The following is a 27,910-nucleotide window of genomic DNA, read 5'->3' as shown; positions in this document are numbered from 1 at the left end:
GTCTTTGGAATTCTTCCTGAAAAGGTTATTGAACCGCAGTCTTTGAATATTTTTAAGGCAGAGGTGGATAGATTATTGGTAAGTGTTAGGGACCAGATCAGAAACTCCAAAGTATATAATCAAGTTAGTCTAGACCCCAACTGTTTTTGATTTTGACATTAGTGTGAGCATAAGGTGTTTCACTCCAGGTGTGATTCTATTGACCCACTAGGAATATTTTATTAAAACAAACATTATATAACAGTGCAGTTTAACTATAGCAAAAAGAATTATCATAACTTTTACGAATTGAAATACTTAAACATGACAAGGAATAATTCTTAACTGCTAGCCATCTCTGTTGGTTCCAATTTAAGCAATATTCTTCATAAATGTAAACTCCTCTTCAGAATCAGTTAGAGAAAACTCTCAGTTTTACGTGAGCTGCCAGTCTCCAGCTTTTTAACATCTCTGGACAGGGATACAGAGAGATACCTGTCTTCTGTCTCTCAGACTTGAGAGATCCTATGTCTGCTTAACCCTGTTTGCTTCATCCATGCAAATAGTTCATTTAAAGATATTTCTGCGTATGCAATTACATTTAAATGCTAGACTGTAGGGTTAACTAACACTGCTAACTTGACTACATTTTAAAACTCAGAAGGCATGCTGGGTTAGCCAAAAGTTGACTGCATTCCTAAAGCGCACACAATGCAGGCAAAACAAGCTTTTCATAATAGCAGCTGCAAGAGCTGCTTTCATAGACAGAGACAGCATGTGAAAAACACTTCCGATAATGAGGTAAAGATTGAAATATATTTTCATTTCAGTACATGTTTAGTTCAGCTCTTAGCTAGAACATAGAAAAAATACAGCACAAACAGGCCCGACGACCCACAAGTTGCGTCGGTCATGTCCCTTCCTACCTAGGCTTATATATAGGCTTACCTATGACCCTCAATCCTATTAAGTCCCATATATCTCATCCAGAAGTCTCTTAAAATACCCTATCGAGTTTGCCTCCACCACTACTGATGGCAGCCGATTCCACTCACCCACCACCCTCTGAGTGAAAAACTTACCCCTGACATCTCCTCTGTACCTACTCCCCAGCACCTTAAACCTGTGTCCTCTCGTGGCAGCCATTTCAGTCCTGGGAAAAAGCCTCCGAGAATCCACCCGATCTATACCTCTCAACATCTTGTACACCTCTATCAGGTCACCTCTCATCCTTCGTTTCTCCAAAGAGAAAAGACCGAGCTCCCTCAGCCTATCCTCATAAGGCATGCCAACCAATCCAGGCAACATCCTTGTAAATCTTCTCTGCACCCTTTCAATCATTTCCACATCCCTCCTGTAATGAGGTGACCAGAACTGAGCACAGTACTCCAAGTGGGGTCTGACGAGGGTCTTATAAAGCTGCATCATTATCTCCCAACTCCTAAACTCAATCTCTCGATTGATGAAGGCCAGCACACCATACGCCTTCTTAACCACCACCTCTACCTGCGAGGCCGATTTATGAGTCCTATGGACCCGGACCCCAAGGTCCTTCTGATCCTCTACACTGCTAAGAATCTTACCCTTGATATTATACTCCTTCATCCCAAATGGATCTTGCTCATCTCAGTACATTTTTTTGTACAAGGCCTGGCTGTGAAGCCAGTCTCCAAGTCCGCTCTCTTCTCGCTTCTGTCATGTTAATTATTTTTGAAGTTTTGTTCAATAAAAGAAAACCATTTATAAAACTCATATCAATTGCTATCCCCTCGTCTATTCAGACAAATGAATGGACCCTACAACCTGTCTTCATATAGCAGAATTCCACAGAGAGGGAGGAAAAAAACACCTCTTACTTTTTTCAGACTTCTAGCTGGTCCTAGACTTCAATTTCCAGAGAGAAAGAGTTGCACCTTTCAAATTCAAGCACAACTACCTGCTTGTCTCTCTGTAAGCCTAGCTCCTCCCATTAGCACATGACACTCAAGTCAACCAACCAACCCTACTCTGAAACCCCAGGGGACAACCCAAAAAATAACAAAACTGCATTAACTTAGATTAAAACAAACACCCCACTAATTAGGAGCAATTATTTTTCTGCATGCTTAGCATGTCGGCTGCCGGTTGTAGACAATCAGCACCATAATCAGAGCTGCACATCTGAGGTTACTATCAGATCAACCATGATCCTATTAAATGGTGGAGCTAGCTTGAGGGGCTGAGTGGTCTACCCCAGCTCCTTGTTCATATGTTTATTTTATATATAAGCTAAAATTGGACTACAGCATCACAAAGGAATCCACATGGTCTTGAAATATGTTGTATCTTTTAATTTTTTTTTATCTAGAGTTCTTGATTGATGAGGTGTACATTGAAAGAATAATAGACAGACTGCACAATGCGCTTTCTAAGGATCTCTCGACGGACCCATCTAAAACTGGAGCTCTGGAGCCATCGCTTTCCTTCATTTGTGATTTGGCATCTAATTTTTTCCGCTCCATCAAGGGATGTTTGCAGATGTCTTCTGCTGAAGATCTTCTTTATACAATCTTCCAGCTCTGTGCCCAGAGCCAGGAGAAGACTCATCTTGCAGGTGAAGTGTAATGTTATATAATTAAGCTTTTATTTTCAAACTCATGCAATTTTAAGATGTGTATATGTGTTTCTATGTCAGTTAAATTGACGTAATGCACACCCACGCTCCTTAGACATGTTAGCATGGTGTTATGCTGTTACGAGACATGTCTGTGGCTTTTCTATCAGAGAAATGGATATTTTAAATTAAGTAACTTACAAAATTGTTGTTCTTTAGTATTTTCACTTTTAGTTTGAAACAAATTTAAAATGTGATCCAATTACATTTGCTGAAGCGAAGTGGAATAGAATCAATATATAGAACTTGTGCAATAAACTGCAATAATGCACTGTTTAATACATGTTGAACTCCAGTTATGAACATTGGGCATACCCTTGCCCTCTTTTCTAATTGTCCCCCAGCTGAGCCTTAATACTTCTAATAACCAAACTCATTCTCTGGCATAGAAGAATTAAACTGGCTACAAAAAAGCGTTGAGAAGCTCCACCATCCATAAATAACCACCACACATATATGCACACCACACAAAAGCTGCTCTTATCTGCCCAAATCTATTACTTCCCTCTCAGCAGTTAAGTGAAATCTATTTTAATTACAGCAATAAGCCATTTTAACATGCTCTATCTGAAAAGCATTATCATTTATCAGGAATCAGGTGATGAGCAACCACAAGCCTGATTTCTACAATAAGATTAATGCCTTTATCACCTAAGCATTGTGAAGGATCTCTAGCAATATGTTTTCACAAGCATTTTGGGAATTGGGCGAGACTTGTAACTAACTCATTACTTTTTCTACAGCATGGAGGGAAGTTGATTTGAGACTTTAAAAAATGACACTTATTTTCTTTAAAAACAAAATATCCATAATTTTTCATTCACTTGATACAAGGGCCTTTGCTGCTGCCAGTTTTACCCTAAAGTACCGCCTATGTAATCCCCGCTTACATATCCTCCACCACTGGCATTCATGTCTTCATCCGTTTAGGTCCCACACTCTGGAATTTCCTCCCTAAACTCTTGTGTCTCGCCATCTCCCTCTTTTAAGACAAATGCTTAAATCATACATTTTTGATCAAACTTCTGGTCACCCTCCTGCTTACTTCCTTCATTGCATTGTAGACCAGTTTTGGTTGATTATGCATCTATGAAGCATGTTGGAATATTTTTCTCTTCTAAGGAGGCGATAAAGATGCAAGCTGCAGCTGTAGTTATTACAATACAAGATGGCTAGCAGGAGGTTGTTAGAGTTCACCATGCAGAGTTTTGTTGCTGCGCGATGTGATTACCTTCACATGACAATTGTTCACAATGTAAAGTGGAGATCAAACTTATTTCTCCCTCCCCTCCTGCCAGCTCTGGCTCTGAGCAATATGGCTATAGCACTGAGCACCAGTCTATTTGAATCCCTGAGGAAACCACTTGCCTCATTAATTATTTAGTTTCTATTTCTAATTTTTCCTGAATTTTGTTTTTTGTAAATCCTCAGTTCAGCTCAATTCCACTCAGGCATTAACAGTCCAGTTATTTCTTTACCGTTTGTGCTTAGCCAAAGATAGTGTAGCTTCTATTGGATCTTTTTTCTATTTTGAGAAATATTGTATTATTCAGTGTGCCTGCATCTGTGATTGGCTTCCATTCTTGGACTTATGTGGCATTTGATAAAGTGGCACATCAAAGGTTAGTACGGAAAATAAAAGGCATGGATAGAAGATTGGCTGGCTGACAGGGAGCAGAGCGTAGGTACAAATGGGTTCTTTTCAGGTTGACAAGATGGAATGACTATGTGCCACAGAGATCAGTGCCTTGAACTTTTTCTTATTCGTTGGAATGTACCAAAGATGGCACATGTGTTTATCATGCACAAAGGAGAATGGTTAGTACAAATGGAGATTAATGCTTGAATAAGAGTTTATTGCCTGGTATGTTCTAAGAATATAATATGAAATGCAGGAGTTGCTCACAATTCCTTTCTTGTGATCTTCTGTACTGTTCTCAAACTGATGCATTACTGAATTAGTTCAGTGAACCTGAATAATTTAAAGCAGAAACAAAAACACAGCAATGTTTTTTCTTTCTTATCTCACCAGCTCCCCTGAAGATGCTAACTGATGGCAAATATGTTTCCATAGCTTCTACATGTTACCTCATCCAAATACCATTCTTCAGTAGAGTGTTAAACCTATCCCCCAACCTCACAATTTCCACAAGGGACCAATATGATAGTGAACAAGAATCAGAATTCTGACTGCTTTTTCCTACCTCCTTTTGCCCAGGGAACAGGAACCCTGGGAGAGATCAGGTAACCTGGCACAAATCAGAAAGTAAACTCGGATGCTCCAGCCTGTGTAATTCAGTACCAAATTGGACATTGCCTTTACCCCCATCACTTTTGTATAACTAAGGTTCCACTGAAAATGTCTTAGTAGTATGTGCAAATGCAGACAGCATTGTAAATAGTGTAGATGTATAAAATTACAAAGGGATATTAATATGATTAAATGAATGTGCAGAACCGTGGCAAATGGGTTTCAGTGTAGACAAATGTGAGGACGTATACTTAGGACTGCAAAAGAATAGAACAAATACTTTTAAAGAGGTGTAATGTTAGAAACGGTGAAAGTCCAAAGAGACTTGAGGTTCCAGGCACACACACCACTAAAATGTCATGAACAGGTACAGAAAATAACTTTTTTTTAAACTACTGGAATGTTGGCTTTTATATCTGGAAGAATAGAATATAAGGGGGTGAAGTCAAGCTTCAGGTACACAAAGCTCCATTTAGGAAAAATATATTGGTCTTGGAACAGGTGAAGTACATATTTACTGGAATGATACCTGGACTGCAAGGGTTAAATTATGAGCTGTGATTACGCAAACCTGGATTGTTTTTCTTGGAATTTAGAAGGCAAAGGGCGGCACAGTGGTTAGCTCACAGTGCCAAGGACTCGGGTTCAATTCTGGCTTTAGGTGATTGTCTGTGTGGAATTTGCATGCCCTCCTTGTGTCTATGTGGGTTTTCTCCAGGTGCTCCGCTTTCCTCCCACAGTCCAAAGATGTGCAGGGTAGGTGGATTGGCCATGCTAAATTGCCCCTTAGTGTCTCAAGATATGTAGGTTAGGAGAATTAGTGGGGTAAATCTAATGGATTGTGGGAATAGGGTCTGGGTAAAATACTCCATCGGAGAGTCGGTACAGACTCCATGTGCTGAATGGCCGTCTCCTGTTCTGGAGGGATTCTATTCTATGTTTTGATCAAAGTTTTCAAGATGTATATTAATGACCTAGACATTGGTGTTCAGGGCTGATTTCAAAATTTGCAGATGATATGAAAATTGGAAATATTGTCAACTGTGAAAAGGATAGTCTTGAACTACAAAAGTACATAGTCAAGTTGGTGGATTGGGCACTCAAGTGGTAAATGAGATTCAGTGCAAAGAAGTGTGAGGTGATTCATTTTGGCAGGAAGAATATGGAGAGGTGATAAAAATTAAAGGCAGAAACTTTAAAGGAGGTACAGGAACAGAGGGACCTTGCAGTATATGTACACTAGTCATTGAGGATAGCAGGGCATATAATAAAGCATATGATATCTTTGGCTTCATTAATAGGGGCACCGAGTACAAGAGCAAGGAGGTCATGTTGAAATTGGATAAGATATTTGTATAGGTCTGGAGTACTGTGTCTAGTTCTGGGTGCCATACTTGAGGCAGATGTGAAGGCACTGGGGAGGGTACAGAAGAGATTCACAAGAATGATTCCGGGTATACAGAACCGTAACTTTGAGGATAGGTTGGGACTGTTTTCCTTGGAGAAGAGAAGGCTAATAGGTATTCAAGACCTTGAGGGGTTTGGACAGGTACATAGTGAGGAACTGTTCCCACTCAGAGCATAAAAATCTAGAACAAAGAACAATACAGCACAGGAACAGGCCCTTCGGCCCTCCAAGCCTGCGCCGCTCATGTGCCCAGCTGGACCATTCGTTTGTATCCCTCTATTCCCAGTCTGTTCATGTGGCTATCTAGATAAGTCTTAAACGATCCCAACGTGTCCGTCTCAATCACCTTGCTTGGCAGTGCATTCCAGGCCCCCACCACCCTCTGTGTAAAATATGTCCCCCTGACATCTGTGTTGAACCTTGCCCCCCTCACCTTGAACCCGTGACCCCTTGTGTTCGTCACCTCCGACCTGGGAAAAAGCTTCCCACTATTCACCCTATCTATGCCCTTCATAATTTTATACACCTCTATTACGTCGCCCCTCATCTTCCGTCTTTCCAGGGAGAACGACCCCAATCTCTCCACACAGCTAAGACCCTCCATACCAGGCAACATCCTGGTAAACCTTTTCTGTACTCTCTCCAATGCCTCCACGTCCTTCTGGTAGTGTGACGACCAGAACTGGACGCAGTATTCCAAATGTGGCCTAACCAACGTTCTATACAGCTGCAACATCATATGCCAACTTTTATATTCTATGCCCTGTCCAATAAAGGCAAGCATGCCATATGCCTTCTTGACCACCCTCTCCACCTGTGCTGACACCTTTAAGGATCTGTGGACTTGTACACTCAGGTCCTTCTGTGTGTCTATACTCCATGATAGTAAAAGTTTTTATAAATATATAAAAAGGAATAGAGTGGCTAGAGTGAATGTTGGACCCTTGGAGGACGAGAGGGGGGAGTTAATAGTGGGAAATGAGGATATGGCTGAGTCTTTAAATAAATTTTTTGTGTCGGTCTTCATGGTGGAGGACACAAATAGTTTGCCAAATATTAACGATAGAGGGTTGGCAGCAGGAGAAATACTTAATACAATTAATGTTACCAGAGAGGCAGTGCTGGGTAGACTAATGGGACTGAAGGTGGACAAGTCCCCGGGTCCGGATGGAATGCATCCCAGGGTATTGAAAGAAATGTCAGAGGTAATAGTGGATGCGTTAGTGATTATTTATCAAAACTCGTTGCATTCTGGGGTAGTGCCGGTTGATTGGAAAACGGCTAATGTTATGCCGCTGTTTAAAAAAGGAAGGAGACAAAAGGCGGGTAACTATAGGCCGGTCAGCTTAACGTCTGTAGTAGGGAAAATGCTGGAATCCATTATTAAAGAGGAGATAGCAGGGCATCTGGATAGAAATGGTTCGATCAATCAGACGCAGCATGGATTCATGAGGGGAAAGTCGTGCTTGACGAACATGTTGGATTTTTATGAAGATGTGACTAGGGCGGTTGATGGAGGAGAACCGGTGGATGCGGTGTTTTTGGATTTCCAAAAGGCGTTTGATAAGGTGCCCCATAAAAGGCTGCTGAAGAAGATTAGGGCACACGGAGTTGGGGGTAGTGTGTTAAAGTGGATTGGGGACTGGCTATCCGACAGGAAGCAAAGAGTCGGAATAAATGGGTGTTTTTCCGGTTGGAGGAAGGTAACTAGTGGCGTGCCGCAGGGATCGGTACTCGGGCCACAACTATTTACCATTTATATAGATGATCTGGAGGAGGGGACGGAGTGTAGGGTAACGAAGTTTGCAGACGACACAAAGATAAGTGGAAAAGTGAATCGTGTGGAGGACGGAGAAGATCTGCAGAGAGATTTGGACAGGCTGAGTGAGTGGGCGAGGATATGGCAAATGGAGTATAACGTTGAGAAATGCGAGGTTATACACTTTGGAGGAAATAATAACAAATGGGATTACTATCTCAATGGAAACAAATTAAAACATGCTACCGTGCAAAGGGACCTGGGGGTCCTTGTGCATGAGACGCAAAAGCCCAGTCTGCAGGTACAACAGGTGATCAAGAAGGCAAATGGGATGTTGGCCTATATTGCGAAGGGGATAGAATATAAAAGCAGGGATGTCTTGATGCACCTGTACAGGGCATTGGTGAGGCCGCAGCTGGAATACTGTGTGCAGTATTGGTCCCCTTATATGAGGAAGGATATATTGGTATTGGAGGGAGTGCAGAGAAGGTTCACCAGGTTGATACCGGAGATGAGGGGTTTGGATTATGAGGAGAGGCTGAGGAGATTGGGTTTGTACTCGTTGGAGTTTAGAAGGATGAGGGGGGATCTTATGGAGACTTATAAGATAATGCGGGGGCTGGATAGGGTGGAGGCGGAGAGATTCTTTCCACTTAGTAAGGAAGTTAAAACTAGAGGACACAGCCTCAAAATAAAGGGGGGTCAGTTTAAGACAGAGTTGAGGAGGAACTTCTTCTCCCAGAGGGTGGTGAATCTCTGGAATTCTCTGCCCACTGAGGTGGTGGAGGCTACCTCGCTGAATATGTTTAAAGCGCGGATGGATGGATTCCTGATCGGTAAGGGAATTAAGGGTTATGGGGATCAGGCGGGTAAGTGGTACTGATCCACGTCAGATCAGCCATGATCTTATTGAATGGCGGGGCAGGCTCGAGGGGCTAGATGGCCTACTCCTGCTCCTAATTCTTATGTTCTTATGTTCTTATGATGGTTCTGCCATTTATTGTATAGCTCCCCCTTACATTAGATCTACCGAAATGCATCACTTCGCATTTATCTGGATTAAATTCCATCTGCCATTTCTCTGCCCAATGTTCCAGCCTATCTATATCCTGCTGTATTCTCTGACAATGTTCATCACTATCCGCAACTCCAGCAATCTTTGTGTCGTCCGCAAACTTACTGATCACACCAGCTACATCTTCCTCCAAATCATTTATATATATCACAAACAGCAGAGGTCCCAGTACAGAGCCCTGCGGAACACCACTAGTCACAGACCTCCAACCAGAAAAAGACCCCTCCACTGTTACCCTCTGTCTTCTATGGCTAAGCCAGTTCTCCACCCATCTAGCTAGCTCACCTTTTATCCCGTGAGATTTAACCTTTTGCACCAGCCTGCCATGAGGGACCTTGTCAAACGCTTTACTAAAATCCATATAGACGACATCCACGGCCCTTGCCTCGTCAATCGTTTTTGTCACCTCCTCAAAAAACTCAACCAAATTTGTGAGGCATGACCTCCCTCGTACAAAACCATGCTGTCTATCGCTAATGAGATTATTCAGTTCTAAATGCGCATATATCCTATCTCTAAGAATCTTCTCCAACAATTTCCCTACCACGGACGTCAAGCTCACCGGCCTATAATTACCCGGGTTATCCTTGTTACCCTTCTTAAATAACGAGACCACATTTGCTATCCTCCAATCCTCTGGGACCTCACCTGTGTCCAGTGAAGAGACACAGATTTCTGTTAGAGGCCCAGCAATTTCATCTCTTGCCTCCCTGAGGAGTCTAGGATAGATGCCATCCGGCCCTGGGGTCTGTCTTAATGTTTCCTAAAAAACCTAACACTTCCTCCCTTGTAATTGAGATTTTTTCTAACGGGTCAACACATCTCTCTGAGACACTACCAGTCAACATGTCCCTCTCCTTTGTGAATACTGATGCAAAGTATTCGTTTAGGATCTCTCCTACTTCCTTTGGTTCTAAGCATAATTCCCCTCCTTTGTCCTTGAGAGGTCCGATTCTTTCCCTAACAGCCCTCTTGTTCCTAACGTATGTATGAAATGTCTTGGGATTCTCCTTAATCCTGTCTGCCAAGGACATTTCGTAACCCTTTTTTGCCCTTCTAACTCCCTGTTTGAGTTCTTTTCTACTTTCTCTGTATTCCTCCAGTGCTCCATCTGTTCTTAGCTGCCTGGACCTCATGTATGCCTCTTTTTTTCTTTTTGATTAGACCCACAATTTCACCGGTTATCCACGGCTCCTGAATCCTACCTTTCCTATCCTTCCTCTTTACAGGCACATACCTGTCCTGCAGTCCTGTCAACTGCTCCTTAAAAGACTCCCACATGCCAGATGTGGATTTACCCTCGAACAGCCTCTCCCAATCAACAGCCACCAAATCCTGCCTAATCCGGCTGTAGTTAGCCTTCCCCCAATTCAGCACCTTACCCATAGGACAACACTCATCTTTTTCCATTACTATCCTAAAGTTTACAGAATTGTGGTCACTATTTGCCACATGTTCTCCTACTGAAACTTTGATGACCTGACCGGGCTCATTCCCCAGTACTAGGTCCAGTATAGCCCCCTCTCTAGTTGGACTGTCAACATATTGTGCCAAGGAACCTTCCTGTATGCATTTTATAAATTCTTACCCATCCAGGCCCCCAGCCCTAAGCGATTTCCAGTCTATACAAGGGAAATTAAAGTCTCCCACTACAACAACCCTATTTTTTCTGCACCTGTCCAGAATCTCCTTACATATCCGTTCCTCAACAAGAGGGTGCAGTTTCAAAATAATTGGCAAAAAAAAAGTTATGTGAGTAAAAATATTTTCACCCAGAGGATGGTTGGAGTCTGGAATGAACTTCCTGAGAGGGTTGTGGATGTAGGTTTGATCAGATATTCAAAAGGGAATTGGATTGCTATCTGAAAAGAGTGACTGCAAGATTAAGGGGATAAGGCAGAATAGTGGAACTAGGTAGAATTCTCTTTCAGCGAGCCAGTGCAGACTTGCTACAACAAATGGCCTCCTTATGCACCATAATGACTCTGTGAAGATTTTAAGGGGAACCAATAGAGTAGATTGGGAGAAACGATTTCTGATATGTCTAGGAGTAGGGGACACAATCAGAATCTTCCAGGAGTGAAATTAGGAAACATTTCTTCATACAAAAACTGGTAGAAGTTTGGAACTCTCTTCCACAAGCATTAATTAATATTAGATCATTTGTTAATTTTAAAACTTAGATTGGGGTTTTTTGTTTGTCAAAGAAGATGGGGCAAAGGTGTATGAAGTTAGGCTGCAAATTAAGCATGATCCCAGTGAATGGCAGAACAGATTCAAGGGGCTAAATGGGCTACTCTTGTTTCTATGTTCAGCTGAATCGCCCACATTAATACTGCTTGATGGATTTGGCAACAGCAGGGAAAGTGACTGCACATATATAGAGAGGCTGAAAGAGCTGTTGCTATTTCTGACTTGTGTCATTGTTACTGGCTATTATTAAATACACTCTTCTCTTTACATTTACTGTGTCTGAAAGAAGTTGAATGCTGTTATCTGGTACTTACGTGGGTCTTGACATGCCATGCAAATCCTGTGCAGCTGCAGTTATTGCAGAGTTGGGGAAATGACTGGCTGGTAATGCCCACAGCCAGACTCCCATTTCTTTGCCCTGATGTATTTGCTGTCAGAGTACCTGTTGTTTGTATTTTCCATCATTAGCAGTTTGGTTAGTTGACAACAGTCTCAAGAGCTTGTTGCTGCCCCTGACAGCAAGAACATTGAATTGTTTCTGCTTGAGGGTTGATGCTGATGAAGTTTGTGCCTCCCAAAGCACTCCTGTAGTATGAATGAGAATTAGATGATGTAGCCTGAGGCTCTAAGCTTATTAATTTTTGTTACGAAGCACATAGTAGATAGCTTCAAAAGTATTGTTAAGCCAGTTATTGTGAAGAAGCTTAGTTATATATGCCTGACTTCTATTGATTTATATTTTTATCCCACCCTACCCCACTCAGAAAAATGTGACCAAACTTCAGTCAGTGCCTCAGCCTTGGTGCTCTAATACAGGGAACTCAGCGCAACAAGGGAATCAGTCTTTATTACTCTTCCAAGATAACATACATTAGTACATCAATATGCTGTGCTCTGTTTGGCTTCACCGTGAAGACTATTTTTTAAGATTAGCATACCTCCATGCAATAAATAATATAAAGCCACAAAGATCGTTTGGATATTTTAAACATTATAATAGCAGAGTGGTGACATGAAACAAGCTAATGCCATACTACAAACCAGAGTGGCTTAAACTTTTTTGTTCATGAGACACTTGCTCATCATAAAGCCCATGTAAAAGACTAAGCCATGCCTTTTTGCGCGCTTAGGCTTGCTTTAGATTTCTTACCCGTTTCACATACTTTTGATGGCTTGGCACTTTGCTTGTCTTTCCTGCACATTAAAATGCCACTCTTTTTCCCTTTAACCCATCCTCCCCAGTCCAAGGTTATGGCTTTGATGTTGTATGGCAACCCACTCACATTAGTAATTGTTCAATTACTTGGAGAGAAAGGAAGTTGCCTGGAATTTTTTAAAGTAAAGACGAGTGGCCTTCCACGTATGTGAGTCAGATAGCACAAGCTAACATACTGCAGTCCCGAGTAGCTGTTGGCCTTTTGCTTTCATTAAAAAAATTTTAATGTTTAAATATAATACTTTGGACAGTATAATTCTGTCATTTTATTTGGACTATTTGTACTTGTGTTGCCTAATGCATTATTAATTACAGTGCTAATATGAGATGCTTGTCTTTGGCTGGGTTCCAAAAAGCGCATTATAGTGAATCTGAAGTGTTCTATAATGGTCATCCTTATAAAAGTCCATCACGTTGTTGACATGTGCAATCCATTTGAGAAAAGTTTCAATTGTTGAAAAAGTAAATTGTTTCTTAAAAGCAGTCTGTAGGTCGTCAATCTAGTTGTACATTATTCTAATGTCTTTAAATCCATTTTAAAGAACACTTTAATGGCATTATTAACCTTTCATTCCAATGTTTTTGTAAAAGGATATTCTGAATATTCTATCTCTCAGTAATAGTATTTTGTCCATTTACCCACTTAGTCCCCCTCAGTTGAGACCTTTTTTATCACAAGTGAAATATACAGTAAAACTTCTGTCATCAGACACTCTGCTGACCGGAATTCTCTATTAACAGGAATTCCGGCGTCAGGTCTGTTTTTGATTAGCAATGTCAAACTCACTGGTAATAATTATTAGAACCTGTCCTGACTCCAGTCTCAGCCTCTCACTGCTGTGCAGCAGCATCTCTCCTCGGTGCCACTGGATTTGTGTACTCCCACACCTTTTGAGACCTCAAAATCTGCTGATCACTCTGTTGCTTCCTCATTGGATGAAAAGACAGAATTCACCTTATATCTCAGTTAATAGGCAGAATTGATTAACGAGCATCTCCCATTTTGGGAGTGTGTTGGATAACAAGAGATTTTCCTGTAAATGTTTTTAATACAATTCGCAAGACTGAAACATTAATCTTTATTCTAGTGTGACACAGATTAAAAAGCAGTTACAGAAAACATCTCAACAAAGTCTTTCAAAAAATGGGTTAAAATATCTTTAGTTTTAGTGATACAGCATGATATGATGTACAAGAGAGTACTTTTCACACAAATCCACACATGCATATACAAAAACTAAAACTGTAAATCTGAAACAAAATAGAAAATGCTAGGAACATTTATCAAGTTAGTCAACATATGGAGAGAACCGAGAAGCTAACAGTTTGGGTATAACCCTTCATAGGAACATAGGATGTAGGAGCAGAAATAGGCCATTTGGCCCATTGAGCCTGCTCTGCCATTCAGTCGGCTGACCTGATTTTGGTCTCAACTCCACTTTTCTGTCCGTTCCACACCATAGCCTTTGCCTCCCTTGTCTATCAAAAAATCTATCTGAAATAAATGCAATGACCCTTCCTCCACTGCTTTATTCATCAGAACTTAATAGAATTACAGATTAAAATATTTGAAGAAACAGATAAATAGAAGAAGGAAGTGGTAGACATACATACACATGTAAATTTAAAAAACACTGGACATGTGAATAGCTGAGGCAGTTTTGGAATGGAAATAAGAAAATCCAACAAAACGCAAGAGCAACTGGCAACCTGAGAAGAAGTAAAAAGCTGGTAGTTGCCAAAAGTGAAGACTGTCAAACCTACATGAGAGGTGGAGGATTTGAGAAGAATATTTTAGAACTCAAAGGCTCCAGACGTCGAAGTGGATCAGTAGGGATAGTTCAATGTGGTCACAGTCATAGAAGATATTAGGGTTGATTCTCCCAGCCCACAGCGCTGCTTTTGTAGCGCAGCAGGCCGGGAGACTTAAGCGGAGGCCATTTCGGAGACTTCACGCTGGACGCCACGGCCTCCGCGCGTCTCCAGCAGCCAGATTTCCGGCACCATCAGCTACGTGACAATTCCTAGCGTGGAGCTGCATAATTTATTTAAATGACCATTTACATCTATTTTAAATATCATTAGCGGGCCTGGGACTGAAATTTCAGGTCCCGTTAGCCTCTCCCTTTTCTGCACACACACACCACCCCCTCCCCGCCATGAGTGTTTCACTCCAGCGGGGTTTACTATAGCTTCCCACTTGCGGGAAGCTAGCGACCCGACTCCACTGGAGTTAAAGAAGGCAATCGAGGCCCCCTAGAGGATCATGGATAAGAGGGGTGTCTCCTGGGCATTGCCACCTTGGCAATGCCAGCCTGACCCCGGCATTCCCAAAGAGGCAGAGTGGCAATGCCCAAGGGGGCACCTTGGCTCTGCCCACAGGACACCAGGCAATGCCAAGGGGGTGAAGTCTTTTGGGGGTCGGGTCTATTGGGGATGGAGCCTCTGGGGCGATTAGTGAGGATGGGAGGTCGCGATGCCACTCTGCATTTGGAATCGCGAACAGAGGGAGGGAGGCCAGCAATCACGGCTGGCCATCTGGGTGGGGAGGATTGGGAGATTGGGGCTGCTGGGGGAGGGAGATTGAGTCTGGCGGGACATGTCTGGTGGGGGGAGGGCGCCAACAATCGGGCCGTGGGGGAGTCGGTAGGTCAATGATTTGGGATCGCAGGGCTGGCCAGCGATCAAGCTGGCCGACAGTGCGGGGCTACTGCTCACGCACCGATCTCGGCACTGACAGATCGGCGGATATGCGTAGTGGCCCGCTCAGTGCTATGTTACCGGCCTCTCCAGCAGGAATAAGCCCCACCCACAGCTTTTTAGCATGATTTACGCTAATGCACTCTGCGGTGCTCAGAGTGTGGGAGATTCAATTTGAAACTCCCGCTTAAAAAAAAAACAGTGGGATTTACTCCAGTTTTTATGCGAATTCGAACTTGGAACTGTTTTGGGAGAATTGTCCCCTTTGTGACTTTAATTATGGTCTTTTCAAAAAGGCAGATGGTGCCACGATCCAAATTATTTCTTTTAGACCTAATACCTTTTATTTCGTCGAAGTGGAGTTAAAGAAGTTATTTAAGGTGAGAACATATTCAGCTGGTTTGAGTAGAGTGATGGTGGCTGGGAATTGGCTGGACCAGTTATCAAAGAAAAGACCCTGGGCCATCCAGAGGAAGGATGATGATGTAAAGAACTTGTGAATCAATAGTTTTCATCACAAAACATACTGGTTTTCTGATCCCAAACATATCATTTTTGCTATCAGAAGATTGACAGATGTGAATCTGTCAATTTGAACAAATTCAATGAAATGAATTCAATTTGGTGAATTTGACCAGAACAGTGGTGGGTGGGGAGGATACAGTAATGTCAAGATGAGAGGAAATTGGTTTGGTGGGACAGAAGTAAGTTGAAATGATCAATGTACTGATGTCCTCTTTGTGTGTCTTGAGGAGTAGTTAGAATAAGGCTAACTTATGGGATTGTGGTACTCAGGTTGGAAGCAGTGAGGAGGAGGATTGCAAGAAGAAATGAGGTAGCAACCATTTGGGAAATTGAGTGTTTGTTCAGTAACAGGCCTTAGCCCAAAAGGAGATAAGAAGTGCAGTGTATAATATAGTTTGGCTTTATCAAGATGGGGATCTTTGTGGTACGCAATAACAGTGGTCCCATGGCAGCAGGTTTGATACGGGTGAAACTTGAAAGAATCAGCATTTCAAATTTGTGGGACATAGATTTGGGTGAGTGAGGGGAGTGGAAAACTGATGCCTCGTAACGCATCAGTGGTATTTGATGAAAATATTGAGAACATAAGAGACCAGAGAAAAGATTCATGATGGATCAAAGTTGATGAAGACAGCAGAAGGGATTAGATATGAAGGGGTGGGAAATTCTTTTGACCAAAATTAACAATAAAGATGAAAGTGGCAAAAGTGCGAAGCACCATGCCAAGCTAGGAGTTCACCAAGCCGAGGGTCAGAATGGGTTGAAGTTGACAAAGGATTGTTTAAAGTCAAAGGGGAACATTGAAGAGGATGGTGTAAATCTGGCAAGGGGCGAGAATAGAGGAGAAATGGGATTGTAAGAAAGTGAAGAGGACCAGGGATTAGGCGATTCGCTTTTTTAATTTGTTCATGGGATGTGAAAATGGCTGGCTACACCATCATTTATTGCCCATTTCTAATTGCCCTGGCTGGCCCCCAAGAGTTGTTGATATTATGGCCCTCATTGCTTGAAGAAATGTCAGATTGTTTTTGAAAGAAATGCTGAATGAGATGAAGGATGTATTATTGAAATGAGGACCTGTACAAACACACAGTGCTGCTGGAGAGAACATGCATGCAGTTCTGTAATAGTGCAGAGGCAGTAATTCATGAAGTGGTAACAGCAGTAATTAAAGGAACATTGACTATCACAGTGATATTGGTGATCATGGGTGAATGCAAAGAGGCTGAAACTTGAACCATTTAAACATGTCCTCTCTTCCATTTTAAACATTTTACAATTCATTCTATTTCTTATTTATTTGTGTGCTTTTTCCTTTCTCTATCTTTTTAAATGCTGATCTACTATGCTTTTTTTCTCTTGGAGGTTATCTGAAACATTAACTTGTTAGTTCTCTTCACAGGTTCTGACTAACTTGCTGAGTTTTTCCAGCACTTTCTGACCACATGTATATAGCTATATAAATTATTTTACTTCTCCCATTTAAACATCTAAAAATCACCAACTCACAATTCTGTATTTTTGATGCAGAACCTCATGAGGGACAAAATCAAAGTACAATTTTATTTTGGTATTAAAGGGAATTTTGTTCAGTTCTTAGATACCATTTGATAGAATCTTGAAGTGCGCAAATCTGAGTACCGAGGCAATCATTTGATTCCATAGGTTGAAGTGACAGGCAAACTAATGAGGGATTATTTTGTTATAAATCTGTAACAGCTAATGAAGAATGGAGCAAAAAGGGAATGAAACGCTTGAGATGGCAACGTCTGTATCAGAGCTAAATAAATAGCTATCTGTTGATGTTTGTCTTACTTATGGTTAGTGGCAGTTAATATGTGACAAAAGTGCCCATGATAGTACTGAAATGCCTCATAAATTTGGCATGATTGCTTTAATGTTGCGATCAGGCCAAACTATAATGCCCTGACACTGGTTTTAAAAAATATTGCTCTGGTGCTGGTCTTTGGAGTCTCATATCTGATTAATTGTTAGTCGAGAATGGGCATGGAGACCAGCAGTGTTCATTTAGTAAAATAATATGATATTTTTATTTATATTTTAATAACAAAGGTACTTGCAATATTGAATTATTCTTGCAATAGATCATTTAACTGCTATGTATTCTGTGAACTGAAAATTTAGAAATAGCCAGCCCAGAGAGCAAAGTATTCTTTAGAACGACTGACAGTTTAAGTCTAAAACAGCAGAAAGAGCTAATTATTCAATATACTTTTTAAGAAGTGGAGTAATTTGAATTAGCACAATAACTTTAAAATAGTAAGAAAAATTGTAAATTTAATTTTAATTGTAGAATTTTGTCATAAGGCTTCAGGCCAGTTTAGTGATTGAAAATAAATTATTTTATGAAATAACTATTCTCATTTATGTATTCTCCCTTCAGTTATAAACTGATTTTTGTTATATGCATCAATGTTAATGTGTGACAAAATTTTCAAATGCTTGGTAAATTTTGTTGCTTTTTTATGATGCATTAAGCAATGTCCTCAGGGTATATGTGGCAAGATCTTACTTTCCCTCTTGAAAATTCCTTAACAGAAAATAGCGAAGTACAGTCTTGTAATACTAAAATGTAACTAAAGATCTTTCACAAAATCTTGGATAATATTTCAGCTCTGATTTGCCAGCATTTATCTAGCTCTTTATGTGGTCAATGAATAATTCAAGTAGACCCCCTGTAATTGGCAGTATTTCACTTTTGAAATCATCTGGAATGACAAATTTTCTTGAAATCCCAATATTGCCATTTTAAATGTCAGATGGTTATCACTTTTGAAACTAATTCTCAATCACATCATTTATTTTGTTTAGAAGAAACAGCTGTTAACAGGGTTTGTTTTTGCTTACAGATAGATTGGTCTCCTCTGGAATATGTGGAGAAAATGGTGGTTGTCATGAACAGTCTGTCTCAAAGCATGTTGCATTTTCTTTTGACCTTTTGATTATATTCACTCAAGTGGCACATTCACATCTGGAAAAAATGGGATCCTTCTGTGGCAGCAGTAGTGAGCAGCTGAAACTGATATCTTATGCATTCCAACAGAAATATAGATTGTATTCCTCAAAGAGATCATAAAAGGATGTTTGTCCTTGGTAGTTCTATTCCTAGATGGCACAGGACATGATCTTTGCAGAAAATGTGTGTTCGGTGCAGTAGAGTGTCTGTAAGGCAGAAAAATAAACAGAAGAGAAATTATATTGAATTTATAGAAGTGGCTTTGTTTTTACGTTACTGTGGCAAACTGGACAGCAGGCCCAGTGATACAATACTGGCCCTGTATTTCAAATCCAAATTCCTTTTTAAGTAAGGAATGACTGCAAGAGGTTGCTATGGTTCTGATGGAAAAAGGCAAATGATTGATTTACTATGGAGCCTGAGTGTTTGCTCGTGCACTGCTTAACTGTCTTCCTGGCACAGACTTTATGATTTACCTTACTGATTGAAAATGAATGGCTATTCTGATTCTATTACCAAACATTATTTTCACTTTTTAGTTAAATTTTAATTTACCGTATTTAGTATATTGATGCAAGCAAGAATAAACGGGCATTACTGGACTTTTTCCCTTCACTGTGAACTGAATAGCGTACCAATTTGTTCAAGAGGGTATGTAGATGGTCAAGAGGGTATGCCCCTCTGTAACCAGACTGTTAGGAGATGCATGAAAAGGGCTCGTTGTATCAGTGTCCAATATTTTCCCATCTCCTGTTGGGAAATGCCTTTCCTCTCATCAATACCAATTCCATATGGTCCAACTAAAATCCAGAACAAATTATTTGTCATCTACATTAGCTATTACCATGCATTGGTCCTTTAAAAAGTTTTTTAAAATTAAAAGCTAGTACAAATATCCATATCTTTGCTCAAATAATAGACAACTTAATATTGGCAATTACTTTCAACTCATTTTCTCAAACTCCATTCATTTCTGTTCCTTTTCTGCTGTTTTCTTTGCAGAGAAGATACAATAAATGGCATATTTTGGCTGGTGGATGGGTGTTTCAGTTGAAAAGGCCTTTGAATGTTTTCTGTGCCCTACTTTATAGAGCTTTAACTCTTATTGACTCGGTGAATTTGTGGTTGTGACTGCATTTGCAGTCCTGGCCAAATGTATAATTGTTATCTTGTCACTCAGTGATCAGAATGCAGGTTAAATGGCATATGGTTCCCCTTGTAGCCTGACATCTACAAATGTGCTCCATCTTTATCTGAGAGAAGCAACACCCTTCCAGTATTTTATTTTCAATCTATCTACTCTTTATCAGCTTTTAGTGATATTGTCAATGAGGATCAATTCATTCTGAAATATAATGGATCTGATCCTGAAAAAAAAACACCTGTTTGTACTCTAGAGATTTCAGTGTTCTTCGAACCAGTTTATTTAATCATTCCATTCCGATGTTCATTTTCACACAGCAATATTTGTAATAAGGTGTGCTAAAGAGCAGCCAGGGAAGACAAGCTAAATGAAATATTGTGTTGTTGTTACCTGGTTTAGAAAGGCAGTGGACCTTTGCGAGAGAGTTTAGGTCGTACGCGTTTATTTTCTCTTGTAGCAGACTGTTTACACCCTGAGCAGCGAATGATACGGTTTACTGATTGACTAACATCTTCTGTTGGCTCTGTTTCTGCCCAACGTGCAAACTGCTGGAGCCCTAACAAAGGAATAAATAAATCACTCAGGATTTGATGGCTTACTGTGACTCTTAAAAACGTATTATCAATAAGCAACAAATATAAACACAGCTAGTTTCAACCATTAGAAAATGTTAACAAAAACTAAATACTACTGCAGAATAAAATAAGCATATGTTGCTTTCAACTTTGAAAGCCCAACAGAACACATTTACAGCCTAAAACGGAGAGTAACAGAATAGAATGCTACAGGCATTCACTTAACTTCATATTAATAACAACTACAGCCTGTGCAAGCTAAACGTAAGAAGCATTGCTATTGAAAACTGATGTTACTTTGTGACGCAGTAAAATGATTTCAGCACATAGTTTAAAATGTTGTTTATCTTGGTCTAAATTATAATTTGCACTCGACGTACTCTTTGTAAAAATGCAGCACTTACCTTCACATACTGAAGACATAGCTATCAATATGATTAGAAGAACAATGATGTATTTGGCATTCATTATTTTGCTGTATATATGAATATTTTTAGTTACCAATCCTGTAAGAAATCATTCTTCATATTTAAATGCATCTGAGTGACTTCTCACTAGGAGAAAATTTCACTTGAGTCTTGATTGAAACGGTCTGCAAGCAGTTGCACTATTATGTGGATAGCAGTGCAGCCAATCATGCAGACCACGTAGATCAGCCTATTGAATTAGTGTAATGCACATTAAACCATGCCTCTTAGTTCTTCTTTGGAACTGCAGCCCATTAAAACTCCTGTGTTTTTGCTTTGCCAGATTTTGCTGCATTGGAAATGCATCTTAATGCCAACAGTTATTTAAGTTATATTTCAGAGAACGATGCCACAAACCACCTTTAACAAGCAATGAACTCTGTTATCCTAAATAAAATAAATTTAAAAACATTACTCTTATTGTTACTTATTACTCTTATTTATTTGTCTAAATATTATAGATAACATGAAACATGGATAATTGAGATAACAACATGAAACAAAATGCTGTTGCTAAATTGCATAGAAATCCCTTGGTTATATTTTGTGTACATTTGTACATGTTGTAAAATTAGACATGATAGTAATTTTATTGTAATTAGAAAAGTTTTTCTGTTCACTTGTAGAGAAAATGGATTGATATGTTTGTATCATTCACCTTGATTTTCACTCTACTTCAGTAGGTTGCATGTCACAGTGATAATGTTTCTAACTATTTAAACTACTGTTATAATCTGCAGTGCTATTTTCACCTTCAAAAATATTTTTTTATGCAGTTTAAATGTTTAATAATTAAAAATAAATTGGGTAGAGAATGTTCAAAAACACTTCAGCAGAACTCAGATGGAATACCTTTAAAGATTCAATGCTGAGCATATGAACACCAATGAACTGGAAATATAATTATTTCGTCCAACTAACATATTCCACACAACTTTTGTGTACCACAATATATAAATTTTCCACTTCATCCAAAACCTGGGAAAGGTGAGAACCCAGACAATTTGCAAGGGGAAAAAAATCGGAGCAATTCTTTACTGACCCTTCCCAACCATGGTAATTGAAACCCTGGATAATTTCCTTGCAAGATCTACTTTTTGTATGTAGAAAACTGACTCCGCTCTCACAAGAGCATTGAGTCGGTATTTGACAGCTCCTTTATTCTCTGGAAGAAGAACCATCTAACACCCAACTTAGGTTTAGTCTTGTAGTCTTGTGTAATATAAAATTGTGACACCCCCCTCCCCCCCCATATCCTATCTAATTTATTCAACTGGGGAAAATAGGATTTTGACCTAGTGAGTGTGAAAGAACTGTGACATAGTTCCAAGTCAGGACGGTGTGTGGGTTGGAGGGGAATTTGCAGGTAGTCGTGTACCCATGCCCTTGATCCTCTAGATGGTAGAGGTGGCAGGTTTGAAAGTTACTGTTAAAGGAGGCTGGAAAAATTACTGTAGTGCATCTTGTAGATAGTACCCCCTGTAGTCTTTGTGTCTCATCCAGACAAATTCACACTGCTCCTTCTGCCTCAGAACCCATCAGAGAGTGCAGCGTACAATTCTAGCTATAATTTTGCAGGTATAAGAAAATCTCCACTTCTGTGCCTGCGATGAATTTTTCAAGATGTGGAGATGCCGGCGTTGGACTGGGGTAAACACAGTAAGGAGTCTGGTGTTGTCTGGTGTTTAACATGGTGTTGTCAGACTCCTTACTATGAATTTTTCAAGACAGAGTTCTTTGCTTTTTAGGATGAGATATCTTCCATCTGAGATCCTAGACTGTCCCAGACTGAATTTGTTAGGCTGTTCTCAGAATAATAAGACATTTTCTAGCTCCAGCCAGTTTCCTTCATGTGGATCGCAGTCTCTGATCCAGATCATCTGGTCACTGTATTGCCAGAGACCATACCAATGACCCAAGCGGTGTGTCAGGACCCTGCAGAAATCCTGACATGCTGACCCCATTGCCCAAGAAGTTTCATCTTCCACTTGGCAATTCCCCTGCTCTCTGGGACCCTCCCCGAACATCTCCAACTTTGAGCTAGAGTCAGAGACTTTGGACAGGGCCTTGGGACTTTGCCAGATAGTTCCACAAAACGTTAGTCAGATTAAAATCTTGTCCAACATCCGGAAACTACAAGGCCGACTCTCCAATCACTCTCACTGACCCCTTGACTCCAACCCTCATTCGGCTTCTCCCTGACCACCTAACTACCCTCCCAGAACACTTGACCACTGCCCCTCCCCGGCAATCCAACTGCCCCTCCCAACTTCACTAACTCCTACCACCCAACCTGACAACCCCTCCTAACCCAATTACCCCAACCCACCTGTTCACCTACCTACTACCTCATCACTGCCACCTCACCTGCCCTCACAGTTGCATTGTTGTCAAAAATAGTCAGTTGTTTTTGGAACAATTCTAAGTATACTATAATGCAAGTTTATTACTAATTGCTATCTTAGTGCTGCAGTTTTCCACTGTTGTCCTGAGTCTCACCATTTGTTGTTGTAACTACATTTTTGGAAATTTATTTTCTTCAGTATTCTGAACAATGTTGTTAGATTTTATAATGAGATGGAGCTATTTGTCTTTTTTACACTTCACTTATACTAATCACTTATTTACATTGTCGCGTTGAGCAATTCAAGGCAGCTCTTGTGTTCCTAGAGAACTAATTTTTCATTGCTAGTGCTGTTTAAGAAGACACGGACTTCTTAATGTACTTTGGATGTTCACATTGTGTCTACTATAATTTTTTTTATTCTGGTTGCCACTTCTAAAAATTAAACCCTGCCACTGCTGGGGATTATCTTTTGAAATCTTTTTTTTTGTGAAGAAGCATTATCTATTTTTACAATCACTAGGAAATGTTATTTTGTTCTTATTACATGAGTTTACTTGAATCTTGTCTAAGGCAGTTATACAGATGACAAATTTATCCATACAACTTACATTGGTAAGAAGATTACAAGGGAAATGAGTAATTAAATTATATTTTCACTTTAAATTTTTAAAAATCAAATCTGCCCTTCTGTTGATCAGTCATTTTTTAAGAATACAAATCCCTGAAGGAAAAGAATAACTAATGAGAGGGTTGGTTCTCTAGAGAGTTTCTAGGCAATTAATAATGGAAAATATGTAAATAGAAGTGTTGAACAGATATTTTGTGTCTGTCTTCACAATAATTTGCACATTCTCCTCGTGTCTGCGTGGGTTTCCTCCGGGTGCTCCGGTTTCCTCCCACAGTCCAAAGATGTGCGGGTTAGGTTGATTGGCCAGGTTAAAAATTGCCCCTTAGAGTTCTGAGATGTGTAGGTTAGAGGGATTAGCAGGTAAATATGTGGGGGTAGGGCCTGGGTGGGATTGTGGTCGGTGCAGACTCCATGGGCCGAATGGCCTCCTTCTGCACTGTAGGGTTTCTATGATTCTATGAAAAGGCACAAATAACATTCCAGGAATAATTGCAAATCAAGAGGTGAAAGGGAGGGAGGAACTTAATACAGTCAGCATCACCAGGGAAAGGGTATGGAGAAAACTATTAGAATTAAAGACTTACAGGTGCCCAGGACCTCATGGTTTGCTTCTGAAGTGTCTGTTGAGATATAAATGCATTGGTTGTAGTTTCAGGAACAGTCCCCTCAGATTGGAAAATTAAAAATATAACTATTCAAGAAAGGAGGGAGACAGAAAGTAGGAATCTACAGACCAGTTGGCCTAACATCAGTCATAGGGGAAATGCTATATTCCGTAACAAGGTTAGAGACTGGCACTTAGAAAATCTTAATGTGGTCAGGCAAAGTCAACCTGGCTTTGTGAAAGAGAAATCATATTGAACTAATTTATTAGTGTTCTTTGTGGAATAACAAGCATCATTGGAAAAGGTGAGCCTGTACGTGCCAAACCAAAGGTTACTAAACAAAATAAGAGCTCATGGTGAAGGGGGTAACTTGTTAACATGGATAGAGAATAGGTTAGCTAACAGGAAGCAGAAAGCGATAAATGGGTCATTTTCAGGTAGGCAAGCTGGGGAGTGTCACAGTGATCAGTGCTGGGACCTCAACTAATTGCAATCTGTGTTAGTCATTTGAATGAAGGGACAAAATGTATGGTTGCAAAATTTGCTGATGACACAGATAGATAGAAGAGTGAGTTGTGAAGAGGGCATAAGGAGTCTACAAAGGGATATAGATGGATTAGGTGAGTGGACAAAAGTTTGGCAGATGAAGTATAATGTGAGAAAATGTGAACATGTCCGTTTTGGCAGGAAGAATGGACAAGCAGCATGTTATCTAAATGGTGAGAAATTGTAGAACTTTGAGATATAGAGGAACCTGGTATCTGAATCATAAAAAGGTATGATGCAGTTCCAGCAAGATTTGGAAGGCAAATAGAATGTTGTTGTTTATTGCGAGGGGGATGGATTATAAAAGGGGGGAGGTTATGTTACAGTTGTACAGGGCATTGGTGAGACCAGCTTCTGGAGTACTGTGTACAATTTGGTCTCCTTAAGAAAGGATATAATTGCCTTAGAAGTCGCTCACCTGATTACTGGGATGAAGAGGTTATCTTATTAGGTAAGGTTAGATATGTTGGGATATGCCTGTATCCATTGGAGTTTAGAAGAATGAGAGGTGATATTATTGAAGCATATAAGATACTGAGGGGACATGACAGGGTAGACACTGATAAGATGTTTCTCCTTATGAGAAGAACTAGAACAAGGGGAAGCAATTTAAAAATAAATGGTCTTGCATTGAAGACAGATGAGATTTTTCCCACAGAGGGTCAGTTGTCTGTGGAATTCTCTTCCTCACAGTGCAATGGAAGCAAGGTCTTTGAATATTTTTAAGGCTGAGCTGGATAAATTCTTGATTGATTCGGGAGTCAAAGGTTATAAGGGGTAGACAGGAAAACGGAGTTGAGGCCACAATCCGATCAGATAGTGGAGCAGGCTTGAGGGCCCAAATGGCCTACTCCTGTTTTTAATTTATATGTTCGTATGAACAAACTGTCACCTCATTGCAAATTGCATTACACCATTTTTTTTTAGAATGTCAAAATAATAGGAAATTATAGTTTGACTATTTTATTGTTAATTTCTATATAAAATGCATTCTGTGATATCAATTTCATACTGATCATTCTATTAGTACTTATGCACTTAATATATGTAACTTGTCTAAATCTTCAACCTTGTGGCATTTTAATTTTCTTTTCTCATATTCACATACTTTAAGTCAGATGTGGAAACTTTGATTAATGCACCCTTGAGTATTCCTTTGTACAGTTTAAACAAGCAGTAATTTTATAAACAAGCAGTAATTTTAGAGGAAACATTCCCAAATCTCAGAACAAATGTATGAATGACTGCAGGTTTCTGAAGCAAGTTGATATACATTTTATCTTTTGTTTGAAAGATTGAGTTTTGTAATCCTGTTTTAGATGCTGATCTGCATAAACTGCAACAAACTTGGTTGCTGGGATTAACTTCACTGATCAATCAACAAGACAGAAATTTTAGAAACTGTGGCTTCTTTCATAACTGTGCAACATGGTTGAAAAGCCAAGTCCAAACATCAACTCTGGATGCGAAGAGGTATTATTTAATGAATAAACATACCCTTTCCCTAATATTTTGTTCACCGCTAAATATGTTTTCCTGTGAGAAGCTAACCATTATCCAGCCTAATAAGTTTTAGTTTACCTGTTGTGTAAAGCAGCTACTTGGTTATATTGCATACCCGCTTGGTCTTATAATATCCTGTGACATGTGTACCATTACATCATGCAGTTAAATTTGAGATGAGGCTTTTTTGCATTATGTATTCCTGGCAATTGTAATTACTCTTCTTGAACTTCCAGTCATGAGAATTATGTAGGAAAGGTCCAGCTGCAGTGCGATGATAAGAATGTTGCCCAGAGCCAAGTGATTTCTTATTGCATACAAATATTTTGTTGAAAAAAGAACTGTCAGCAAGCAAGCGTATTGTCAGATATTCAAAAGATTTTGAATACATTAGTATTTTAGATCGATGTTTTAAATTATATTTATTTATATAATTCAAATAATAAGTAATCCAGTGATACGGTTTATTAGTGCATTGCCTTAGAGATCAGGAGAGTCGCATTCAAAATATAGTCCCAGGTGACATTTTGAAATGTACTTAAGATGGAAAGGCAGGTGAATAGGGCAGTGGTTTTTCATGTAGCCAAAGTGAAGAGAAGGGACTGATGCACAGAAATAAGTACTTCAAAGTTTGAATCAGAAACCGCATGAACTATACCTCTGGAAGTAGATCAGAGTGTGCACCTCTTTTGTTAAGAAGCTGTAGTCAAGTGAGGTGGCCAAATCAAGGGAAAGCTAAGTGAAAGGAAAAATGCACTTTTAATTTTGTTTTTAATTTGGAAGCAGGGTGGCACATTGGGGAATAAAACTAAAAACTAACCAACAGTTTATTGCACCATAATTTCAGAACACTTTCATCTGATGCAAATTATTTGATACTATTCAATATCTGAATGACCTGACAATGATTTTAGAATCGCAAAGCCCCATTCTGTCATCAGGAGAAAATTGGCATTCATTCCAACATTTAAACAGGTGATTTAACACTCGACTTCTAAAGGTATGATAAAATAGATTTTTTTGTTCATTTTTAAATGATGCAAAGGAGATAATGAGAGAGAAAATAAACTATAAGCGCAAACTAGCGAGGAATATAAAAACAAGAGCTTTAAATATATAAAAAGGAAGTGAGAGTTCAAAGTGAACACAGGCCCCTTAGAAAACGAATCTGGGGAGATAATTATGAAATGGCAAAGGAGTTAAACAGATATTTTACATCAGTCTTTACGAGAGAAGATACTTTGAACATCCCATTCATACTAAAGAATATGAGAGGAATTAAGTACCATCACCATCACTAGAAAAATAGTATTAGACAAACTAATGGGTCTAAAGGCAGGATAAGTCCCCTGGCCCTGA

The 27,910-nt window shown here is 39.9% G+C and overlaps 1 protein-coding gene across 1 annotated transcript in view; it reads left to right on the top strand.

The window, feature by feature from the left end:
* ltn1 (listerin E3 ubiquitin protein ligase 1) overlaps nucleotides 1-27,910 on the top strand; it is a 121,187-nt gene that overhangs the window by 35,766 nt on the left and 57,511 nt on the right. The window contains exons 13-14 of the mRNA XM_078232462.1: nucleotides 2,327-2,572; nucleotides 26,368-26,521. Coding sequence (XP_078088588.1) covers nucleotides 2,327-2,572; nucleotides 26,368-26,521 — 400 coding nt within the window. The remainder of the gene's footprint in view (nucleotides 1-2,326; nucleotides 2,573-26,367; nucleotides 26,522-27,910) is intronic.

Source organism: Mustelus asterias, chromosome 17 (genome assembly GCF_964213995.1).
Source record: "Mustelus asterias chromosome 17, sMusAst1.hap1.1, whole genome shotgun sequence".
In the NCBI taxonomy this organism is placed as follows: Eukaryota; Metazoa; Chordata; class Chondrichthyes; order Carcharhiniformes; family Triakidae; genus Mustelus; species Mustelus asterias.
Note: the sequence above shows the minus strand (reverse complement) of the source record. Positions and strands in the feature narration are given on the sequence as shown.